The sequence below is a fragment of the Phalacrocorax carbo genome, chromosome 1 (genome assembly GCF_963921805.1).
Source record: "Phalacrocorax carbo chromosome 1, bPhaCar2.1, whole genome shotgun sequence".
NCBI lineage: Eukaryota > Metazoa > Chordata > Aves > Suliformes > Phalacrocoracidae > Phalacrocorax > Phalacrocorax carbo.
The window spans coordinates 146,129,523-146,146,842 of NC_087513.1; the positions used below are offsets into that span (position 1 = coordinate 146,129,523).

Sequence of the window (17,320 nt, forward strand, 5' to 3'; positions counted from 1 at the left end):
CATGTGCAATAATACCTCCCATTGTTGATTTCAGTGGAATTCTTTGGTTTTAAAACACCCTCAACTACCTTTAATTCAAACCTCCCTGGGCCCATCTGCACACGTGCAGCACAGGCTTCACCCCTGATTAATCTGAAAGCCTCACAGGAAGACAGGGAAAAGCAGTGCAAGCAATGCTTACAGGTCAGAAGACTTCAGAGACAAAGCCAAGCAGCTGTGCCTTGTCAGTCCAGGCCCAGGAAAGAAGATGGGTATTCTAAACCTGCCACAGTTGATCACCTGGGACAGACAGTGAGCTCAGGCAGCTCAGTTTAACACCCCTACTCTAATTAGGTTCATCTCTTTCAGAAACTAATATCCAAGGAGACACTTTTTCAGATGAAAACTCCCAACAATTGCCATACAATCTCTGTGGCTTGACAAGAACAAAACAAGTGTTAGATGACAAAGACTTAATCTTGTGAAAATAGCCTTCCTTTAATTAAACCTTATCTTCTGTCCAAAACCCATCTAATTTACATACATATTTGTAAGATATATGTTGTATTGTCCAGAACAAGTATCTCCTTCAACATTACACTTGTTTCTTGACAGCGTCAAGCAACCCTAGTCGGAACACATTCCTGTTTTTTAATGCTAGTACTAACGTATTAACTGGTTTGCAAACACTGTAAACTTAAAACATCAAGGTATTACATGGCTAATTATGCTTTTCTTTATTCCAGTAACATAATCATATGAAAGAAATTACATCTTATGTTTTCTTATACCCCAGGATAGGAGTTCTTATTTACAGCACCTCTAGCTGCACACCTCTTCTTGGATAGACGAGATTGGCTTGCACAGACAGGGACAAGAAGACTGGCACCTTTGAAGAAAGTGATGTGAAAAGGGTAAGGAGGCTGTGTGAATCCTGTGGCTTCTATTGCCTGCTCGTGTCAGGCATAGATACAAACAGTCTTTGAAAGAGGCTGCTTGAGGTAGCCTCAAGTTGAGCTGAGAACCAGAGAAAATGTACTCTCTTCCCTGCTAGGCATTAGCACAAATTTTATATTCTGGAGACAGTAACCGGAGTTTTTTGTAAGCTGCTACTATTTAAGCATTCATGGATAGAGCTCACCTTTTTGGAGATGAGGAGTGAGTAATACCTCTGAAATACGATCCCCACCCAAAGACAGAGAAGAAATTGGAAGATTTAACTTCCAGAAAAAGGGAGAAAATCTCTTTAGCAAGGCCTGTTGTGACAGGACATAGTGTAATGGTTTTAAACTAAAGAAGGGTAGATTTTGACTGGTTATAAGGAAGAAATTTTTTACAATGAGGGGAGGGTGGTGAAGCACTGGAATGGGTTGCCCAGAGAGATGGTAGATGCCTCATCCCTAGAAACGTTCAAGGTCAGGTTGGATGGGCCTTCAACTTCTAGTTGAAGATGTCCCCGCTCACTGCAGGGGAGTTGGACTAGATGACCCCTAAATGTCCCTTTCAACACAAATCATTCTGATTCTAAAATCAATGCAAATCTGAAGACAATCTTGCTGTGTGAAAGATATTTTTTCATTATCTAGTCTTTGTCCATTTCCAGCTTGTTAACAAATTATGCTACTGACATTTAGTTTCTGTACCTTCACAAATGCCACGGGCAGGTTCCGTGTATTTGGCAAGCCTCTGCGCATTTGTGTCAACTTGCTCGGTCTCCTTCTGAGCTCAGGAAAGCTTCTTGCATCCGGCATGTCCTGTGGCTGGCTCTCACATGAAGAATCATCCCTTTTACCCGTTGTGCATCTGCCTCTTGCTGGCATGACCCAACTCTTCACAGTTAGGAAAGTCAGTAAAGATCAACACCGACCAACTTTCTTTAATACCACTTATCAGTTTACAAACTCTTTTACCACAGGTTTGATTTTGGGTTTGGTTGGGGTTTTGTTTTGGTTTTTTTTGTTTGTTTTGTTTTTACCAGGCTGAAGAGTCTTAATTTGCTTGGCTGCACATTGCACAGCAGCTGATCACTCTCGCTCACCACAGCTCCCCCGTGTCCCCCGCCGCTCCCGCCCCTCGCAGCCGAAGCCGCTCGCACCACTCCGCCATCGTCGGGGCGCCGGCGCCTCTCCCGCCGTCCCTCCCGCCCCCCCCCGGCCGGCAGTCCCTCACGCATGGCGGGACAGCCCCGCCGGCCGGGCGCCCGCCCCCGGCACCTCTCACCTCGGGAAGCGGAAGGCCTTACGGAGCGCGCCGGGGGAGCGGCGGGGAGCCGTGAGTACCGGCCTCTGCCCCGGTAGTTCGGCCGGGGACGATGGCGGGTAGGGGCTGCGTCCCCTCGGTGCAGCCCGGCGGCGGGGGGACGGGGCCGGCTGCCGTACGGCGAAGGGTGGCCGCCGAAGGGAGCCGCTGCGGCGCTGCCTCTCTGGAGGAGCGGCCGCGGCTGAGGGGAGCACCTGCGGCGGGAAGCAAATGGCGGCGGGGCCGGCGGTCGCTCGGCGGAGCCCGCTTCTTCGCCTCGCCTCGCCTCGCCTCGCCTGGCTCGTCGCTGACCCAACAAGCTCGTCAACTGTGGCGCCCGTTTTTTATCAGATCAATGAAAAAAAAACCCCAAACCTCTAATAAAACCGGAGTACTAAAATCAAGTTTAGCAAAATACGCTAAGTGAAATTGTATTGGCAAGACTGTATTGAGTGAGGGGAAAATACACAGCTTAACTGCACTTCTTCCTTTGGTCTTCTAGGCACCACGGACTGTGAGAAGAAGCTACTCTGACCACCCCAGCTTTTACGTTAAGCCCACGCCAGGGTTTGAACGGCATCGCTAGCTTCAGGAGAAGCATGCCTTGCAACTCGCATCACTTCAGGAGCGTTGCTGCTTTGGAAGGGGCATGACTGCATCATGACTGCCACTAGCATTTCATTTCTGTCACAACAGCAGGTTGTACACTTGCCATGTCCAACTTTAGCAGATCAAGCATTCCTTCCGTCTGCTGTCTGGTTATTTAAAACATGGTACTCCAGTCATCATTAAAGAACTGCCTTCAGCTATCCTGCATCCTCAGGACTCCAAAAGCTGGCTTCAGAAGCACAACTAGTGGAGGCCTCATTATCCAGTCTGTTTCTAATGATGTTTACCAAAATCTGGCTGTGGAAGACTGGATCCACGACCACATGAATTTAGAGAACCGACAGGTCCTTTTCCTTTGGAGAAATTCCCCTGCTGTGGTAATAGGGAGACATCAGAATCCCTGGCAGGAATGCAACCTCAGGCTACTGAGGCAAAAAAATATAAAACTAGCCAGGAGAAGAAGCGGAGGAGGGACAGTTTACCATGACTTAGGCAATATCAATTTGACTTTCTTTACAACCAGAAAAAAATATGAACGAACAGAAAACCTGAAACTAGTTGTGAAGGCACTGAAAGCCTTGCGTCCCCAGTTAGATGTACATGTTACTGACAGATATGACATCTTGCTAGACAGGCAATACAAAATCTCAGGTACTGCTGCAAAGCTGGGAAGGACCACTGCTTATCACCACTGTACCTTACTCTGTAATGCAGACAAGTTTGTTTTATCGTCTGTGCTAAAGAGCCCTTATAAAGGGCTAAAAAGCAATGCCACTCCTAGCGTGCCTGCCTCAGTGAAAAATCTCTTTGAAGAGGATCCTAGTTTAACTTGTGAGATGCTCCTGGATGCCATTGCTGAAGAGTATGCTAAGCAACACCACATAGATCATCGTATCATCTTAATAAATCCAGCTGATGAGACTGTGCTTCCTGGAATTAATAATAAAACTAAAGAACTACAAACCTGGGAATGGGTGTATGGAAAGACACCGAAGTTCAGCGTTAGCACCTGTTTTAACATGGTCTATAAGGATTCTGTTCTTGACGTTAAAGTAGATATGGATGTAAAGCACGGAAGGATTGAAGTCTGTAACATTGATCTGCCGGAGCAGTGGCTGCCACCTGCGCTGTGCAGTGAACTGGTGAAGAGCCTTACTGGCAGTAAGTTTTGCCCAAATGAAACCACTACACTAGCAACAACATTGCTAAGGGTGTGTCCACAAGACGATGAGTTGCACAGCAGATGGAATCTGCTGTGTGAGAATATGGTAATGTTAATGTGACTTGCCTTTTCAAAATGTAAGCTAAATTTCTGCTGCTAAGTTAATTTATTGAAAACAAAATCAAAACATTAATTTCTACAAGATTAATTTTTCTCGTTTATTAGTCATTAAAGCTGTTTAATCTTGTGGTTTTGCTTCATGTTACCTACTGGCAATTAGATTTCACACTGCCTGCACCTGGGGTTCCCAAACTGTAGGATGTAAGCCACTGTAATAGGCTGCAGCCCTGTATCATTCTCTGCAGGCAGACGTCATTGCTGCTTAAACCAGGGAAAATGGTGGCGGCATCCCAGACTGGCTCTGTAGCAGAGAAAGTACAAATGGCTGACACGGGTGGGATGGGGTGGGTGGGCAAGGAGCTGCTGCTGTGCTGCTGCACCGGATCCCCCAGCCTGGATCCTCCTCCTTGCAGACAGTAGCTCAAAGGCCACATCTTGACCCCTGACCTATGTGGAAAGGGATGTCCCCCTGGTTTCTGGTTCCAAGTCCTTTCTTGCAGAGTGCTGGTGACCTTCTGCCCCCACTACAAGCATGGCAGTAAGCTAAAGTCGCCACTGCATAGTGAATCAGTCCAGCAGTTCCACCTGGGTTAGGTAGGGCTTTTGTCCACACATGTGCGAAAGTGGGGGAAGGATTAGGGAGTTCAGTGTGGGGGTTTATGTGAGAAGGGCAGGAGAGGCTACCTGGGACAGAGGCCATAAGTGCCTCCTTTGTACCTGCACTGCCTGGCACACAGCTGGGAGTCACTGCTGTCGTAAGTGCTGGTATCCGAGCTAAAAGTGGGAATACTTCTTCCGCATTAGGAAATACACTCACAAGTACAGATCTAGGAGAAACAGTTCCTTATGTTAGCACCTAGGAGAAAATTTGCTGATGAAAGGCAATAGTGAACTGAAAATGACAGTTTTCATATTAAATAAAAATAATAGCTCAAGATAAAGTAACATTATGAAAGAAAGGCTCAAGATGTATTTCACTGTTGTTGCCGAATAAGCAGAATGCAATTTTAATCAGGTCAGAACAGAAGCAGTTTATTGCTATAGCTGTAAAAGAGAACCCAGCGCAGCAGTGATAGACTCTGCTGATGTGAACCAGGCCGTTACAGAGTTTATATACCTTTATGTTACACAACTCTTTCTTCACTGAACTGCCCTCAAATAGTGGAGTTAGTTGAAGTGGGAGGTTCATCAAGCGAAAAAAGCCATAAATTCACCATGTCGAGGTGTGAGCACATCAAGGTAAACTCCATTCAGGGCACAATATATGGCACAAGCCAATTTACACAGAAGCTTTTTCCCAGAAGGTCAGCTGGGGTGGTGGGACTTAAAAGCAAAGCATGGTATCCAGAAATGAGGCAGATGATAGTGACAGACCAAGGGCTTGTTACTGGATGACATATGGGTTGTCCTGAAATACCAAGAGCATTTAGTATCTTCTGGAGATAAGGGAACTGCAGGAAAATCAGAGGCACATGAAGTGGATTGAGAAACACCAGTATCAGTTAGGCAAGAAAAAATCTTGCTGTTAATAGGGCAAGATAAATAAGGACCGGTCTGGCCTAAAAGAAGTAAAGGAGCAATAATGTTTATGTCCTTGGGGCTCTTCTAATCACATTTCTGAGGCTGTGGCACAAAGGAAAAGTTGGGTGGAAAGTTAGGGTGACTGGACCCCGCTGGACTTAAAAAGACTTACCATTAGGTCTCTAAAGACATCCTGACTTCCCGTGTCCTTGCCCATACAGACAACCCTCGTCTGAAGCTCCAGTAGGGATTTCAAAAGGTCCCTTACCTTTCTGAGTGGCACCAAGGGGGTTTTGGCAGGGATCAGTCTGCCGTCCTCCTGGGTAGAGCAGGATGTTTGAATCCAAGTCAGTAGCAAATTCTGTCACGGAGTAACTGGAATGCAATTTTCATCAGGTCAAAATGGCAGTGATTTATTGCTATAGGAGAGAACACAGAGCAGCAGGGACAGCCTCTGCTGATAGGATCTCTGCTGAAGGGAGGCAGTCACAGAGTTCAAGTACTTCTACATTACACAACTTGTTCTTCACCAAACTGTCAAATAAGCAGGATGTTATGCATAACAGCAGTGACTTAAATTCTTCAGGTAAGGAGGACCTAGAACAGATTAGGAAGCCCTAGGTAGTATATCCTTTTATGAATACTTTGCTCCTTTGCTAATTAAATCATGCAGATGAGACCATTAGCTTAAAGTATTTCTTAACAAGTGAGGCCTGCAAAGGCCTGTGAGGTGTTACTACGTTACTTGCACTGTCATCTTTAAAAGATGGCTGGTTGACCAGCACTCGGTAGGAGGAAATGGCATGGCAGAAGGGACCCACCTTTAGCTAACAAGAGCAGTCCGAGGGGGTGAATCCAGCCCTTGGCTAGGACTGGCAGTCACACTGCTGACTCCAGCTGGGAAGGTGGCTTAAGCTCATCTCCACAGATGATGCCAGGACGGTCCTGGCTGCACAATCCAGGTTGTCCTGACTATGTAAGTGCAAGTAGCAGCACAGAAGAACATGGCTTGGAGTCAGTAAAATGATTGCAGAACTGTATTCTGAGATTGCTCTGATAATTTTTTTTCCCCAGTCACTGATGCTGATTCCTCTTCATACATAGTGTTCCTACTGTCAGGGAAAGGAACTATGCAGAGTTAGAAGGCTTAAAGGTAAACATTGCAGTGTAGCGCCAACTGGTACGTCACTAAAAGCTTTTAGTTGCATCTATGTACAGATATTGCATATCCAGGAGATCTGCAAGGAAATCTGCAGCCTTAACTAGTGAACCAAAGTCTAGTTAGAAAACAGAAAAGGTCCTAGCAACAAACAGGCATGAGAGGGAAGTCCACCCTTGCCTCTTATGGTATTTGCAGACCACATCACAGGGGCTTACTACTCGAACAGAGACACGTTGTTACAAGATGCAGAAAGCAGTAACAATTTTTATTTCCAATTAAGTACTAAGATCAAGTCGATCTAAAATATTTAAGGTGGCTTTTTGTTTTGCCCCTGTATGTTTGAAACTGCTGGACTAGGATAAAAGGTGCAAAGCCTCACATTTGGGAAGCTTTCTGTATTTACAGTGATCCTTCTCCCAAAAATGGCTGATCTATAAGGCATTACCCAGCTTCTTGGAATTACCCTATGCAGGGCAGAGAAGAATTCAAACAGATGACTAAAACTACAAGTAGTAAAAAATAACTTTTATTCCCATTAAAAATAGGCATATATTATACACAACCAAATAAAACCAATGACAGTGACCAGAAACCTAGCATCACAGCAGCAAGCCGGGGAGCTTCTATGGAATGTCTGGGGGGACCGACTGGTAGCGTACAGCTACTGTGGCACGTATGTTATTATTTTTGCTGATGTAACACTGAAAAGCTGAGACACTATTATGCAAAAGGCTAAAGAAGGCAGACCACTGGCAAATTGCGACCCAGAGAACAAGGCAAAGGCTAGCTCTGTTTCTTGATAGCTCTGGAATAGATCTGTTGTGTTAGAGGCAAGACTAAAAGAATAGCAGCATTAGATGACAGAGGTGAAAGAAGAATAAAGCAAATAATAATTAAAAAAAGGATAACGGAACCCACCAGCCATCAGCAAAAAGAAACATAGGAGAGAGAAGAACTTCTAGCAATGAACATGCTACTACAATATGGAGGCATATTGTATTACAAGATGCAGAAAACGTAAGGCACCTATCAGTCCTGAGGCTGAAAAGATTTTGATGGGGCCTGTGAAAGAGGCCACTGCCTGTTCTTCATGTCAGGATATGCGGATTCTTGCTGACAACTATCAAGAACTCTTGTATTAGGAGAAAAAGAAGCAGCAGCTCAGGTGATACCTTCTTCTTTCCAGAGAATGAAGGGAAGACAAGAAGAGATTTGGTCTTTTTTCCAATTGGCATGTTCCTTAGAATCATTATTAACAAGAAAGTTTCAGGGTATCCAACTTCTGGGAGAATTTAAAAATCAATTATTATTTTTGGGGGGGACTATCTTAGTAGCAGGGACATACCTTACTGCACTTTAGACTGGCATGACTAGCTGGAAGGACATTAAACTTGGAAGTCTGGGAAGAAGATTGGGAGAGGATCATACAACCTTTTCACACTTAATGCGAAGGATGGAAATCAGGTATAGAACCATACATCACAGACTAAAAGAACATATAGGAGTGACAAGGAAAAATAACACAGATGTTTGCATCCTTTCCAGCCTAAAATCCATCATGCAGAGACACATAAGACGACCCTCAAATGTCTGTATATTGAACACTAGAATGTTTGCATGCAAGGAGCCTGGAAAATGGAATGCCAGATTTGGGGTTACTAGCAAAGTCTGTGAAATCAGGTATTAAGGGATTGACCAAAACACAGCAGAACAGTAGTCATAACTAGAGTAGCAGGACTAAAGGAAATAAATAAGCCTGCTTATAAAAGAGGACATGTGGCTGCCCAGCTTCAAATGTTTGTGAGATGCTCAATTAAAGATATAAAAACCAAAGGTTGCTCAAGAAAAAGAAATAAAAGTCAAAGGCGAAATGACAGTAAAGAGGCCTTTGAGCAACAGTATTGAGGGTCTGTTATAAAATCAAGACCAAATCTAGACACGGATTGTATTAAGATTATGTGAGAAGTACAGCGGAGGAATTGTACAGCTGTGTTTTCTCAGACTGAAAAGTCTCAGGTATTCTTAAACCTATAGATTATAAAAGTGTGCTGGACTAAGTACTTAGAAGAGTTGCTTCAGAGGGAGGACAGCTGCACTCAAGCCACATCTTCCAGTGTTACATTTTTATGCTTATAAAAACACTCAGTAAAAGCAGTCATATCTGATCACATTTTCTTTGTATGTTTAGTATGAAAGACATCCACTGTTGTTTCATGACAAGGTCGCAAGTCAAAGTCACAGTATCCAATGCTGAAACGACCCTGCAGAAATTAACAGAATTGACACGGTGAGCATAGAATGAGCTCTTCTACAGTGTAAGTTATTTAAAGAGGTCAAAGCATTCTTACCTGGGGTTTCTTAAAATAATCAAGACCCCTTCCTATCTTAATCATCCATCCATTGTTGAACCTGTTTTAAAAAATTCACAAATTTTAATACCATAAGTATGTTGAATTAAAAAAAAAACAAAAAAACCTTATATCCACCTGATGCACAAGCTCCTTGTTTCAATCACAGTTATTTCCTAGTGTCACCGATACCTGTATGAACCGTGGAAGATGCTGTTCTGTATAAAGAGACACATACTGTTATGCTCACAGTTAGAACACATGAAACTATGGAGGGCTAATTTTATCCAGTCAAGGCTACTGCCTTCCACTTTTCTTAACCACAGCTGGAATTAGAAATTGCCTCAAAAGTTAAGGTTAAGTAGCCTGACTTCAAATAACTGTCCTTCACTGATTTTTTTTTTATATCACCCACCTAATTTCACGATCATGTATTGAAGATGAAAATGCAATATTGAGTGTTACTTCATGGTTCCTCAATGATTGTTGTATTTCCTCCAAGCCACTGATCTGCTGACTCCTCCCGCTACCCTGTTAAAAGTAAAAATAATGTGGCAGTGGGGGGTTTAACCATATATTCTACTTCTGGTCACCTCTTCCTAAATTCACCAACACAACTTTTTAGTAACAAATTAAACCAAGAGAAAGTAACTTGGATGAAGGCAGATTTTCAGTTTCAAAGACAGGATAAAAAGCAGAGAGATCACAGGTACACTTGCTAAGGGACATGGAGGAGGAACTCACTCTCAGCCCTTTGAAAGTAGATATTAATTACTATTTGAGCCAAAATAAATGCAGTGACAGTTTCAGACGTTTTAGCTCATCAAAGCCTCTAAAATGACATCTATATACAGCTGTTAGGAAAGAAAAAAACCCCATATCTCAATAGATGCTTTGGTTTTGATGACATTTCCATCAACAAAATTTTCACAATAATATCTTTTCCATTTAAGATCCTGCTTACCAAGAATTTGTTAGAGTTATCAGAAAACTCTGAACTTATAAAATTACTTATGTTCAACTATTCCCTGCTGAAGGCATCAGAGCCTCAGTTTAACAAGTACTGGTAAGTAAGAACAAATCTATATTTTAAAAAAATATTTTATATATCTATGTACGCTCATTTGCATGTGGTATCACCTGAGTACGGGGAAACAAAAATGAAAGCTGAGATACTTACTTCATCAAAGGAAGTGAGGAGGTGGATTGTTTTCACTTTGCACGGCCCCTTAACTAGCATCTCGCAGAATCGCAGGAAGTTATACAACTGTAAAAGTTTAATTTAGTATCTTGGAATTTTTTCAGTAGTTACATCTGCATCAGTTACACTGACTATCTACTTGCCTGATGGATATGCCTAATGTATGGGTCCTCCACCCAAACTTCAGAAACAACCTCAGTAAGGTACTCTAAGAAAAGCTTTTCATAGCTGAAACCTGTTGCATTTTCCTCTATCCTGATTTGCTTATGGTATTTGCCATCTGAAAAGAAAAGAAGCTTCATTTTCAGTAGAGATCATAATTCCTGTGTTAAGCACCTCACCCATAAAATGTTCACATAACAACTGGTATTTAAATGGGAAGGGGTATATCACAGCTCCGTACCTTTTTTCTCTTTTTCAATTTGTTTCTTAATGTCTTCGGCTCTGGTCATGTACTCGGATATTTTCTGCCGGTAACGCTGCTTTTTTGCCTCATCTTTCGTGGCTGTGAATCGGAAGCACACAGACCCGTTCTCCTCCGGGCGGGGAAAGCACGGGGAGCTGAGCCCTGCCTGGCCCCCGCTGTGCCGGGGAGACAGAGACGGCCATCTCCCCTCAGGCGACAGGGGGGAGCGAGACCGCCACCTTTCCCCTCCCGCCCCATGAGGCGACGGGGGACCGGGGTCCTCGGCGGCGAGCGCGGCTCGTGGCTCCCCAAAACCACCCCCGGCTGGCACCCTCCGACGAAACCGCCGTGCATTTCTCAACTAACCGCCCCAACGGCTGTAGCAAACGGCTGCCAGACCGCCCCTGGCCCGGCCGCCACCCCCGCCGCCGACCCGCCCGGTACCTTTCACCACCTGCAGCAGGAGGTCGATGCCTTCCTGGTAGCACACCAGCGACTCCTGGAACCGAGAGGCCAAGTCCAGCTCCACCGCCCGTTTCACCATCTCCGCCCCGGCCCGCTCCAGCGCGGCGGTGCCATCGCCCCCCGCCCGCGACATGGGCGAAGCGGCGGGGACCGGGGCGGCGGCGGACGAGCCTCCAGCAGCCCGGCGGGCGGAGCTCGGCGCATGCGCGCCGGCTCAGCCGCCGCCGGGGAACGGACACCGAAGCGGAGGAGAAGGGGTGGGGAAGGGATTGTGTCTCACCGTTGTCCTTCCGCCGGCGCGGAACTGAAGTGCCGTAGCGTTGGTGCCCGGCCGGAAGGCTCCTCACGGAAATGGCGGCTGCGGCGGGCCGAGCCTGCTCGGGGCACGTAGGCGCTTGGAAGGTGATAGCGGCAGCTCTGGCCGGGGTTTGGCTCGGGCGCGACGGGGCCCTGGCGTCGCGCCTCCGGCTGTACGCGCTCCGCTGACGGCAGGGGGGCTCCCCCGTGAAGCGACGCGGGGCGGCGGAAAACGGGCCTGTCGGCGCCCCGCCGCCGTCGCTGAGAGGGAGAAGGAGAGAAGGGCGGTTACGGGTGTCGCCAGGGGCCAAACTTCACCCTGCTGCGAGCTTCGCGGGGCCTGGTGGGTGTCTTCCCTGAGGGGAGAGACCGAGGAGCTGCCCGGCGTTAGCGCAGTCTGTTCTTCAGCCACCCAGAAACCGAATAAACGCGGGTTACACGCTCACCCGATCTGAATTTGAGTGACCGTATAATCTGTTTGCAAGTATAAAGTGCTATAAGGAAAGTCCAGACAACTTATGTCTTGCCTTCTTTGCAGATGCTGGGGAAGAGGATGGAGGGAATGGTGTCTGCAGTGTGGGCTCGTTCTCTCTTTACCAGGTCGAGAATTCCAGACTCGGTATGTGCTATACTAGATAATAAACTGAAAAGTAGGTATTGGCCTGCTTAATTCTGTGCTTTCAGTAGTATGGGACACTTCTAGAGACTGAGATGAGCAGGGTCACGGTGCGCTGGGTGAAGAACTAGCAGAAGGGCAGAGCCCAAAATGGGGCTACATCTGGCTGGTAACCAGTCACCAGCAGTGTTCCTCAGGGTTCAATTCTAGGGCCAGTTTTGTGCAATATCTTTATCAATCATCTGGATGCAGGAGTTGAGTGCACTATTAGTAAGTTTGCTGATGATAACAAACTGGGAGATGCTGTTGACTCCCTCAAGGGACAGGAGGCTTTGCAGAGGGATCTAGGTAGACTGGAGCATTGGGCTATGATCAATGGGATTAAATTTAACATGGCAAAATACTGGATTCTGTACCTAGGAGGGAGAAACGCCGGGAGCAAGTCTAAACTAGGAGGGGAGTGGCTGGAGAACACCCCTGCTGGAAAGGGACCTGGGGCTGTGGATCAACAGCAGGCTCAATACAAGTTTGCCCAGAGGGCAAATCACATCCTGGGGTGCATCAAACAGCAAAGCCAGCTGGTGAAAAGAGGGGATTATCCTGCTGTACTCATCATTGGTGCAGCCTCAGCTTGGGTATTGTGTGCAGGTCTGGGCCCCACGATTTCAGAGGGATGTTAAAGGTACTTGAATGCATCCAGAGGAGGGCAGCAAAGCTGGTGACAGGGCTGGAAGGCATGTCCTGTGAGGAGCGGCTGAAGACTTTGGGTTTGTCTAGTTAGGAGAAAAGGAGGCTGAGGGGTGACCTCATGGCTCTCTACAGCTTCCTGAGGAGGGGATGTGGAGAGGGAGGTGCTGAGCTCTTGTCCCTGGGATCCAGCGACAGGACATGTGGAAATGGTTCAAAGCCACATCGGGAGGTTTACAGTGGACACTAGGAGGCATTTCTTTACAAAGAGGGCACTCAAACACTAGAACAGGCTTCTCAGAGAAGTGGTCGACACCCCAAGCCTGTCAGTGTTTAAGAGGCATTCGGACAATGCCCTTAATAACGTGCTTTAGCTTGGTCAGCCCTGAATTGGTCAGGCAGCTGTGACTAGATGGTCGTTGTAGGTCCCTTCCAACTGAAATAGTCTATTCAATAAATAACTAAAACCAAAGAGATGAGAAGTTTGACTTCTCATACATAGGATGTATCCTATGTTTTTACATCTACATTTTTAGCTTATCTTTCTGCAAGATGCTGCCTGGTGTCAGTTGACTCTTTTCCTTAAAATAACTCTTAAAGCCTTAAACTATACAGAGGCTAAGCAGAGTTTCTTTAATGAGGTGCATGTGAATTAAGTGCTGTGTTGGTATAGAGTGTTGTCCATGTACTTCTATGCAGTTGTATGGCCAAACTCAAGAGTTAATGTATATTCATCAGCAAACCATTATAAAAGTATGTTTGGCTTAATGGTATAGAAGCTAAATTTGAGATCACCTGTTAGTACTTTGACCTTCTGAAAAGAAGGGTAGTTAAACACGTAAGGATTTTTACCAAGGTTGAAGTATGTTTTAGAGAGTTATTTTGTTAACTATAATAATAATAATAATTCAGATATTTAGGAGAAAACCCTCTGTTTTTGTGAACTTCTTATTCTAGGTATTTCAGCCACGGCCTGGAGATCATGAAAAGTATGGTGGTGACCCTGAGCAGCCCCACAAAATCCATGTTGTTACTAGAATAAAAAGTGTTGTTGGTCGCCCATATTGGGAAAAGAAGATAGTACATGATCTCGGACTGGATAAAGTATGATTGTTGTTCTTTATACTTACTGCGTACATCAGAAATGTAGAAACATAGGGTAGAATTAAGGTAGTGTTTTGTTTTTTTTAAGGAGCTCAATTTTGCAGTCACAAAAGTTGGATTGCTTTACAGCTGCTATAAACGTAATTGAGAAAATGATGATGTGTTTAAGAGCTGAGAAGAACATTAATGTCAAATGCCTGTTTAGTGGGAATTCAGAATATCACTGTATGGTATTGTTTTCATGCCTGGGGAGAACTTTACCTCAAAAATTCTGCTAAAAAATTATAAAAATAGATCTGTAAATACTTCTAATTCAGTTTTTCTATGGGTATTGCAGGTACCAATTCAGATATTGCAGGTAGACAAATAAGACTTGTTTATTAATGAAAAGGCTTCCAAATCCAAGACTCTTAAGAGTTTGCGTCAAAGATGTTTATCCAAAATTTTTAGGCCCACTGCACGTTGTGCAAGGATTCATCTACTCAGTGTTATATTACAGAGAAAAAGAAGTGCATACTTGATCAACGTAAGATCTAACTGAAACAAGTGGTCTTACCCCTAAACTCCTGTATTTACATTTATAGTATTTTTAACAGTTGGAAGAAATTTGAATTTATTGGCAATCTAATGGGAGTAAAGCTGAATCTGTCATTTTACTGGAATTGAATTATATCAAGTTCTGATTTCATATTTTTTATGTATGTTCTTAATGCATGACATTTTTCTAAATTTTATATTTGGAAATGTTTATATTTTTACTGATAGCATGAAAAATTCAGAGAACAGAGATTTGGGTTTTGGCAATGCATCTGTAAAACCTGTTCTATCCTTCATGTAGGCGCATCAGCCAAGACTGCATAAAAACATCCCTTCTGTGAATTCCAAACTGAAAGTTATTAAACATCTGATAAGGTTTGTTAACTTTGTTTAATTTGGAACACTTAAAGTAACTCTCTTCTAGTCATAGGACTTCACTAAGCAAACTCTCTTGCCCATAGAATACAGCCACTGAAACTACCTTATGGATTGCCAACAGAAGAGGAAATGTCGGACACTTTTCTTACGAACAAGGGAGAGCTCATCATTAAACGGCATCTGAAACCTGTGGAGCAGAAAGAAATTAAGTCGTAAGGTGTGCTGGTTGGATTTGTGTTTTATAAAATAAATAATTTAATTCCTGAGTTAAGAGTTTGTGTATGAAATGTAAGCTTAATTCTTACCCTGTCTGGTATGAGTAACAGAGATGACACTGGTGCTTAAAGAAAGATTGCATGCGTACAAATACAAAATTCAGTATTGGTATGCATTTGCCTGAAATATTTAAGGAATGATAGGCTCTCTTTCCTTGTGTTTTAACTTTTTGGCTAGATGACTGCAGTTTATGGTTAGCTATTAGAGAACTTATTTATAAAGTCAGATAAGCAGAGAATTAAGTAGAATAGATCTAACTAATGACGATGAGGAAATTTCCCAGCTGACAGTAAAGGTTTACAATGATGGTGCATGACTTCGCCTTTACTGTGCGAAGGAAGGTACTGGAATTGAAAAGCCCTTTGTTTAACAGTTACACGAAAATCGACTGACTATCCACCGAGAGTGTCATTTGGTTGAGGCAGGTGTTTGGGTGACTTACCTCAGTCATCCAGATCTGGCACTTGTTCCTTAGCAGTCTGGCCTCCTTTGGCCTCCTCTGTAGCTTAAAAAGTACCTGAACTCCCCATTTGGGAGAAACAGAAGGAGTGATTCACATCCTGGCAGGCTGTATAATTTGCCTTTCAGGAAACATGCTCTCACTTTGTACATATTTCTTGATCCTAAACGTTTAATAATAATAGCCTAAGAGCTGCAGTCTATGTGAAAGTTGATGCTTTTCCTCTTCTAAAATTGCAAACTGTAGAAATCTGGAGACCCTGAAACATACTTTTTTGATGCAAGTTAGTAATTATAGGCTACAAGCTTATAAAATAGCACCTTCTACTGAAGGATCATGATCAGTACTGTGTGCATATTTTTATTGACAGTTTTAAGAATTATGGCCAAAGTTAGGAAGCCACTGCTAGTAGTTTTCATTCCAAGGAACCTAAGTTCCACAGTTTAACACACTGAGAGCCTCTCCCACACTAGATACACTGTAGAGGAGTTAATGACTGTATGTTGTGAGAAGATCAGAAGGATACAGTTGCTGAAAATGAATGTTTATTTTTTCTGCATGGTTGCAGAGGAGAGTAAACACCAGTAGGAGTTTGAAGGGATAGATGTATCAGTAGAGGAACACAAAAGCTGGAAACCACGAGCCCAGGAGGAAAAAAAAAGGATAGGCTATCCTAGTGGCATTGAAGGCTGTAATGGCTCCTATGAGCAGGCTGAAGGCAGAAATGCAAAACTGAGCGGAAAAACCTCAGTTTCTCAAGAAGATACAGGCTGTAGTCGGAAGGGCACAGAAAATACTGGTATCAGTCTGAAGTATATAGAATAGCAAGGAAAAAGCAAAGCAGATAAATGAATGTTACTTTTCTTCTCTCCCTCCTTCCTTCCACTAGCTGGATTGTCTTGCGCTGCAGTGTTATAACTGCAGTCTCTGTGTGGTGTTGACCACGATCCCACAGGGACATACTTAGTAAAGCTGGAATTTCAGCCCTTTTGAAGGACGTGTAGCGCATCCAAGGTCCAGGGTCTGCTTAAAAGAGATGGTACAAGTCCTACGCCCAGAAAATTAAGCAAACGGGTCTTGCTGAGGGATAGGAAATTAAGTCTTGTATCAGGCTTGGTGGCCCAGAGCACCAAAGCCAGGATCGCTCAGCCTTACCAAGCGCATTCAGGATTTGTGTCCACAGCTCTGCAGCTTGGTGAATCTCCAACAGAGGGAGTGCTGCCAGCTCTGTCAAACAGTATCTGTATGAATATGGATCTTCTATTCATTACTCTATACAGATGCTGCAACCTTCAAAAGTACTGCAATGTAAACCAGAATGTGTGTGTTAATGAACAAGCTTGCACAACTTAAAAGGCGTGTGACAAACTACCTAAGTGAGAGCAGAGCTAATAACTGCTTCCTGAGTACAGAAAACTGAAAATGCTTTAGATAGTACCTGTTATTTCTGGGTAAGATTCAGCTACAAGAGATTATTACAGCTGTCTTTAAAGGACAAGGTGGCACTGTTCATTAAAAAGGAAATTGTATTTTCTTAAAATTTTTAATATATATGTAGGTTTGTGTGTTTCTGGAATGGTATTTCCTCCAAGGTTACTATTGTCATACAGTCAATCTGCTATCCTAAACCTTCTCTCTATAAACACATGTTCTCTGATCATTTGCTCTCAGGTCTAAAACCTGAACCAACAGGGTGCACAAACACAGTGTCTGTCCACATCCTTTCATTACTGGAGCATTGTAAATGCTTCGTG

General features: G+C 44.1%; 3 protein-coding genes across 6 annotated transcripts; 2 read left to right on the forward strand and 1 right to left on the reverse strand.

The window, feature by feature from the left end:
• Positions 1-2,111: 2,111 nt before the first annotated feature.
• LIPT1 (lipoyltransferase 1) lies at positions 2,112-4,237 on the forward strand. The gene has a single exon (XM_009501439.2). The coding sequence runs from the start codon at positions 2,988-2,990 to the stop codon at positions 4,107-4,109; it is 1,122 nt and encodes a 373-aa protein (XP_009499734.2). The 5' UTR covers positions 2,112-2,987; the 3' UTR covers positions 4,110-4,237.
• A 3,064-nt stretch (positions 4,238-7,301) lies between these two features.
• MITD1 (microtubule interacting and trafficking domain containing 1) lies at positions 7,302-11,589 on the reverse strand. Of its 4 annotated transcripts, none has more exons than XM_064438748.1 (8): positions 11,492-11,589; positions 11,191-11,245; positions 10,744-10,845; positions 10,484-10,620; positions 10,320-10,406; positions 9,555-9,670; positions 9,140-9,200; positions 7,302-9,052 (listed from the first exon to the last, which is right to left on the reverse strand). In XM_064438748.1, exons 3-8 carry the CDS (start codon positions 10,790-10,792, stop codon positions 8,957-8,959), a joined length of 546 nt encoding a protein of 181 aa, XP_064294818.1. In that variant the 5' UTR covers positions 10,793-10,845; positions 11,191-11,245; positions 11,492-11,589; the 3' UTR covers positions 7,302-8,956. The 4 variants fall into 4 exon arrangements, 3 of the variants coding, with proteins under 3 accessions (XP_064294818.1, XP_064294827.1, XP_064294807.1); XM_064438757.1 differs by having other exon boundaries at positions 11,201-11,245; positions 11,492-11,572; XR_010370674.1 differs by lacking the exon at positions 11,492-11,589 and adding an exon at positions 9,278-9,357 and having other exon boundaries at positions 9,034-9,052; positions 11,191-11,482.
• Positions 11,477-15,096, forward strand: MRPL30 (mitochondrial ribosomal protein L30). Its single transcript, XM_064438861.1, has 5 exons — positions 11,477-11,613; positions 12,047-12,127; positions 13,769-13,915; positions 14,754-14,827; positions 14,914-15,096. The coding sequence occupies exons 1-5, from the start codon at positions 11,563-11,565 to the stop codon at positions 15,044-15,046; spliced, it is 486 nt and encodes a 161-aa protein (XP_064294931.1). The 5' UTR covers positions 11,477-11,562; the 3' UTR covers positions 15,047-15,096.
• The last annotated feature ends 2,224 nt before the right edge of the window (positions 15,097-17,320 follow it).

Coding starts and splice junctions, on each gene's coding strand:
- LIPT1 (XM_009501439.2), top strand. CDS start 2,988: ATGGTACTCCAGTCATCATTAAAGAACTGCCTTCAGCTATCCTGCATC.
- MITD1 (XM_064438737.1), bottom strand. CDS start 11,344: ATGTCGCGGGCGGGGGGCGATGGCACCGCCGCGCTGGAGCGGGCCGGG. Junction 10,846..11,190: donor CCTGCTGCAGGTGGTGAAAG/GTACCGGGCGGG, acceptor TCCGATTCACAG/CCACGAAAGATGAGGCAAAA. Junction 10,621..10,743: donor AATTGAAAAAGAGAAAAAAG/GTACGGAGCTGT, acceptor TTTTCTTTTCAG/ATGGCAAATACCATAAGCAA.
- MRPL30 (XM_064438861.1), top strand. CDS start 11,563: ATGGCGGCTGCGGCGGGCCGAGCCTGCTCGGGGCACGTAGGCGCTTGG. Junction 11,614..12,046: donor GGCACGTAGGCGCTTGGAAG/GTGATAGCGGCA, acceptor CCTTCTTTGCAG/ATGCTGGGGAAGAGGATGGA. Junction 12,128..13,768: donor GGTCGAGAATTCCAGACTCG/GTATGTGCTATA, acceptor TTCTTATTCTAG/GTATTTCAGCCACGGCCTGG.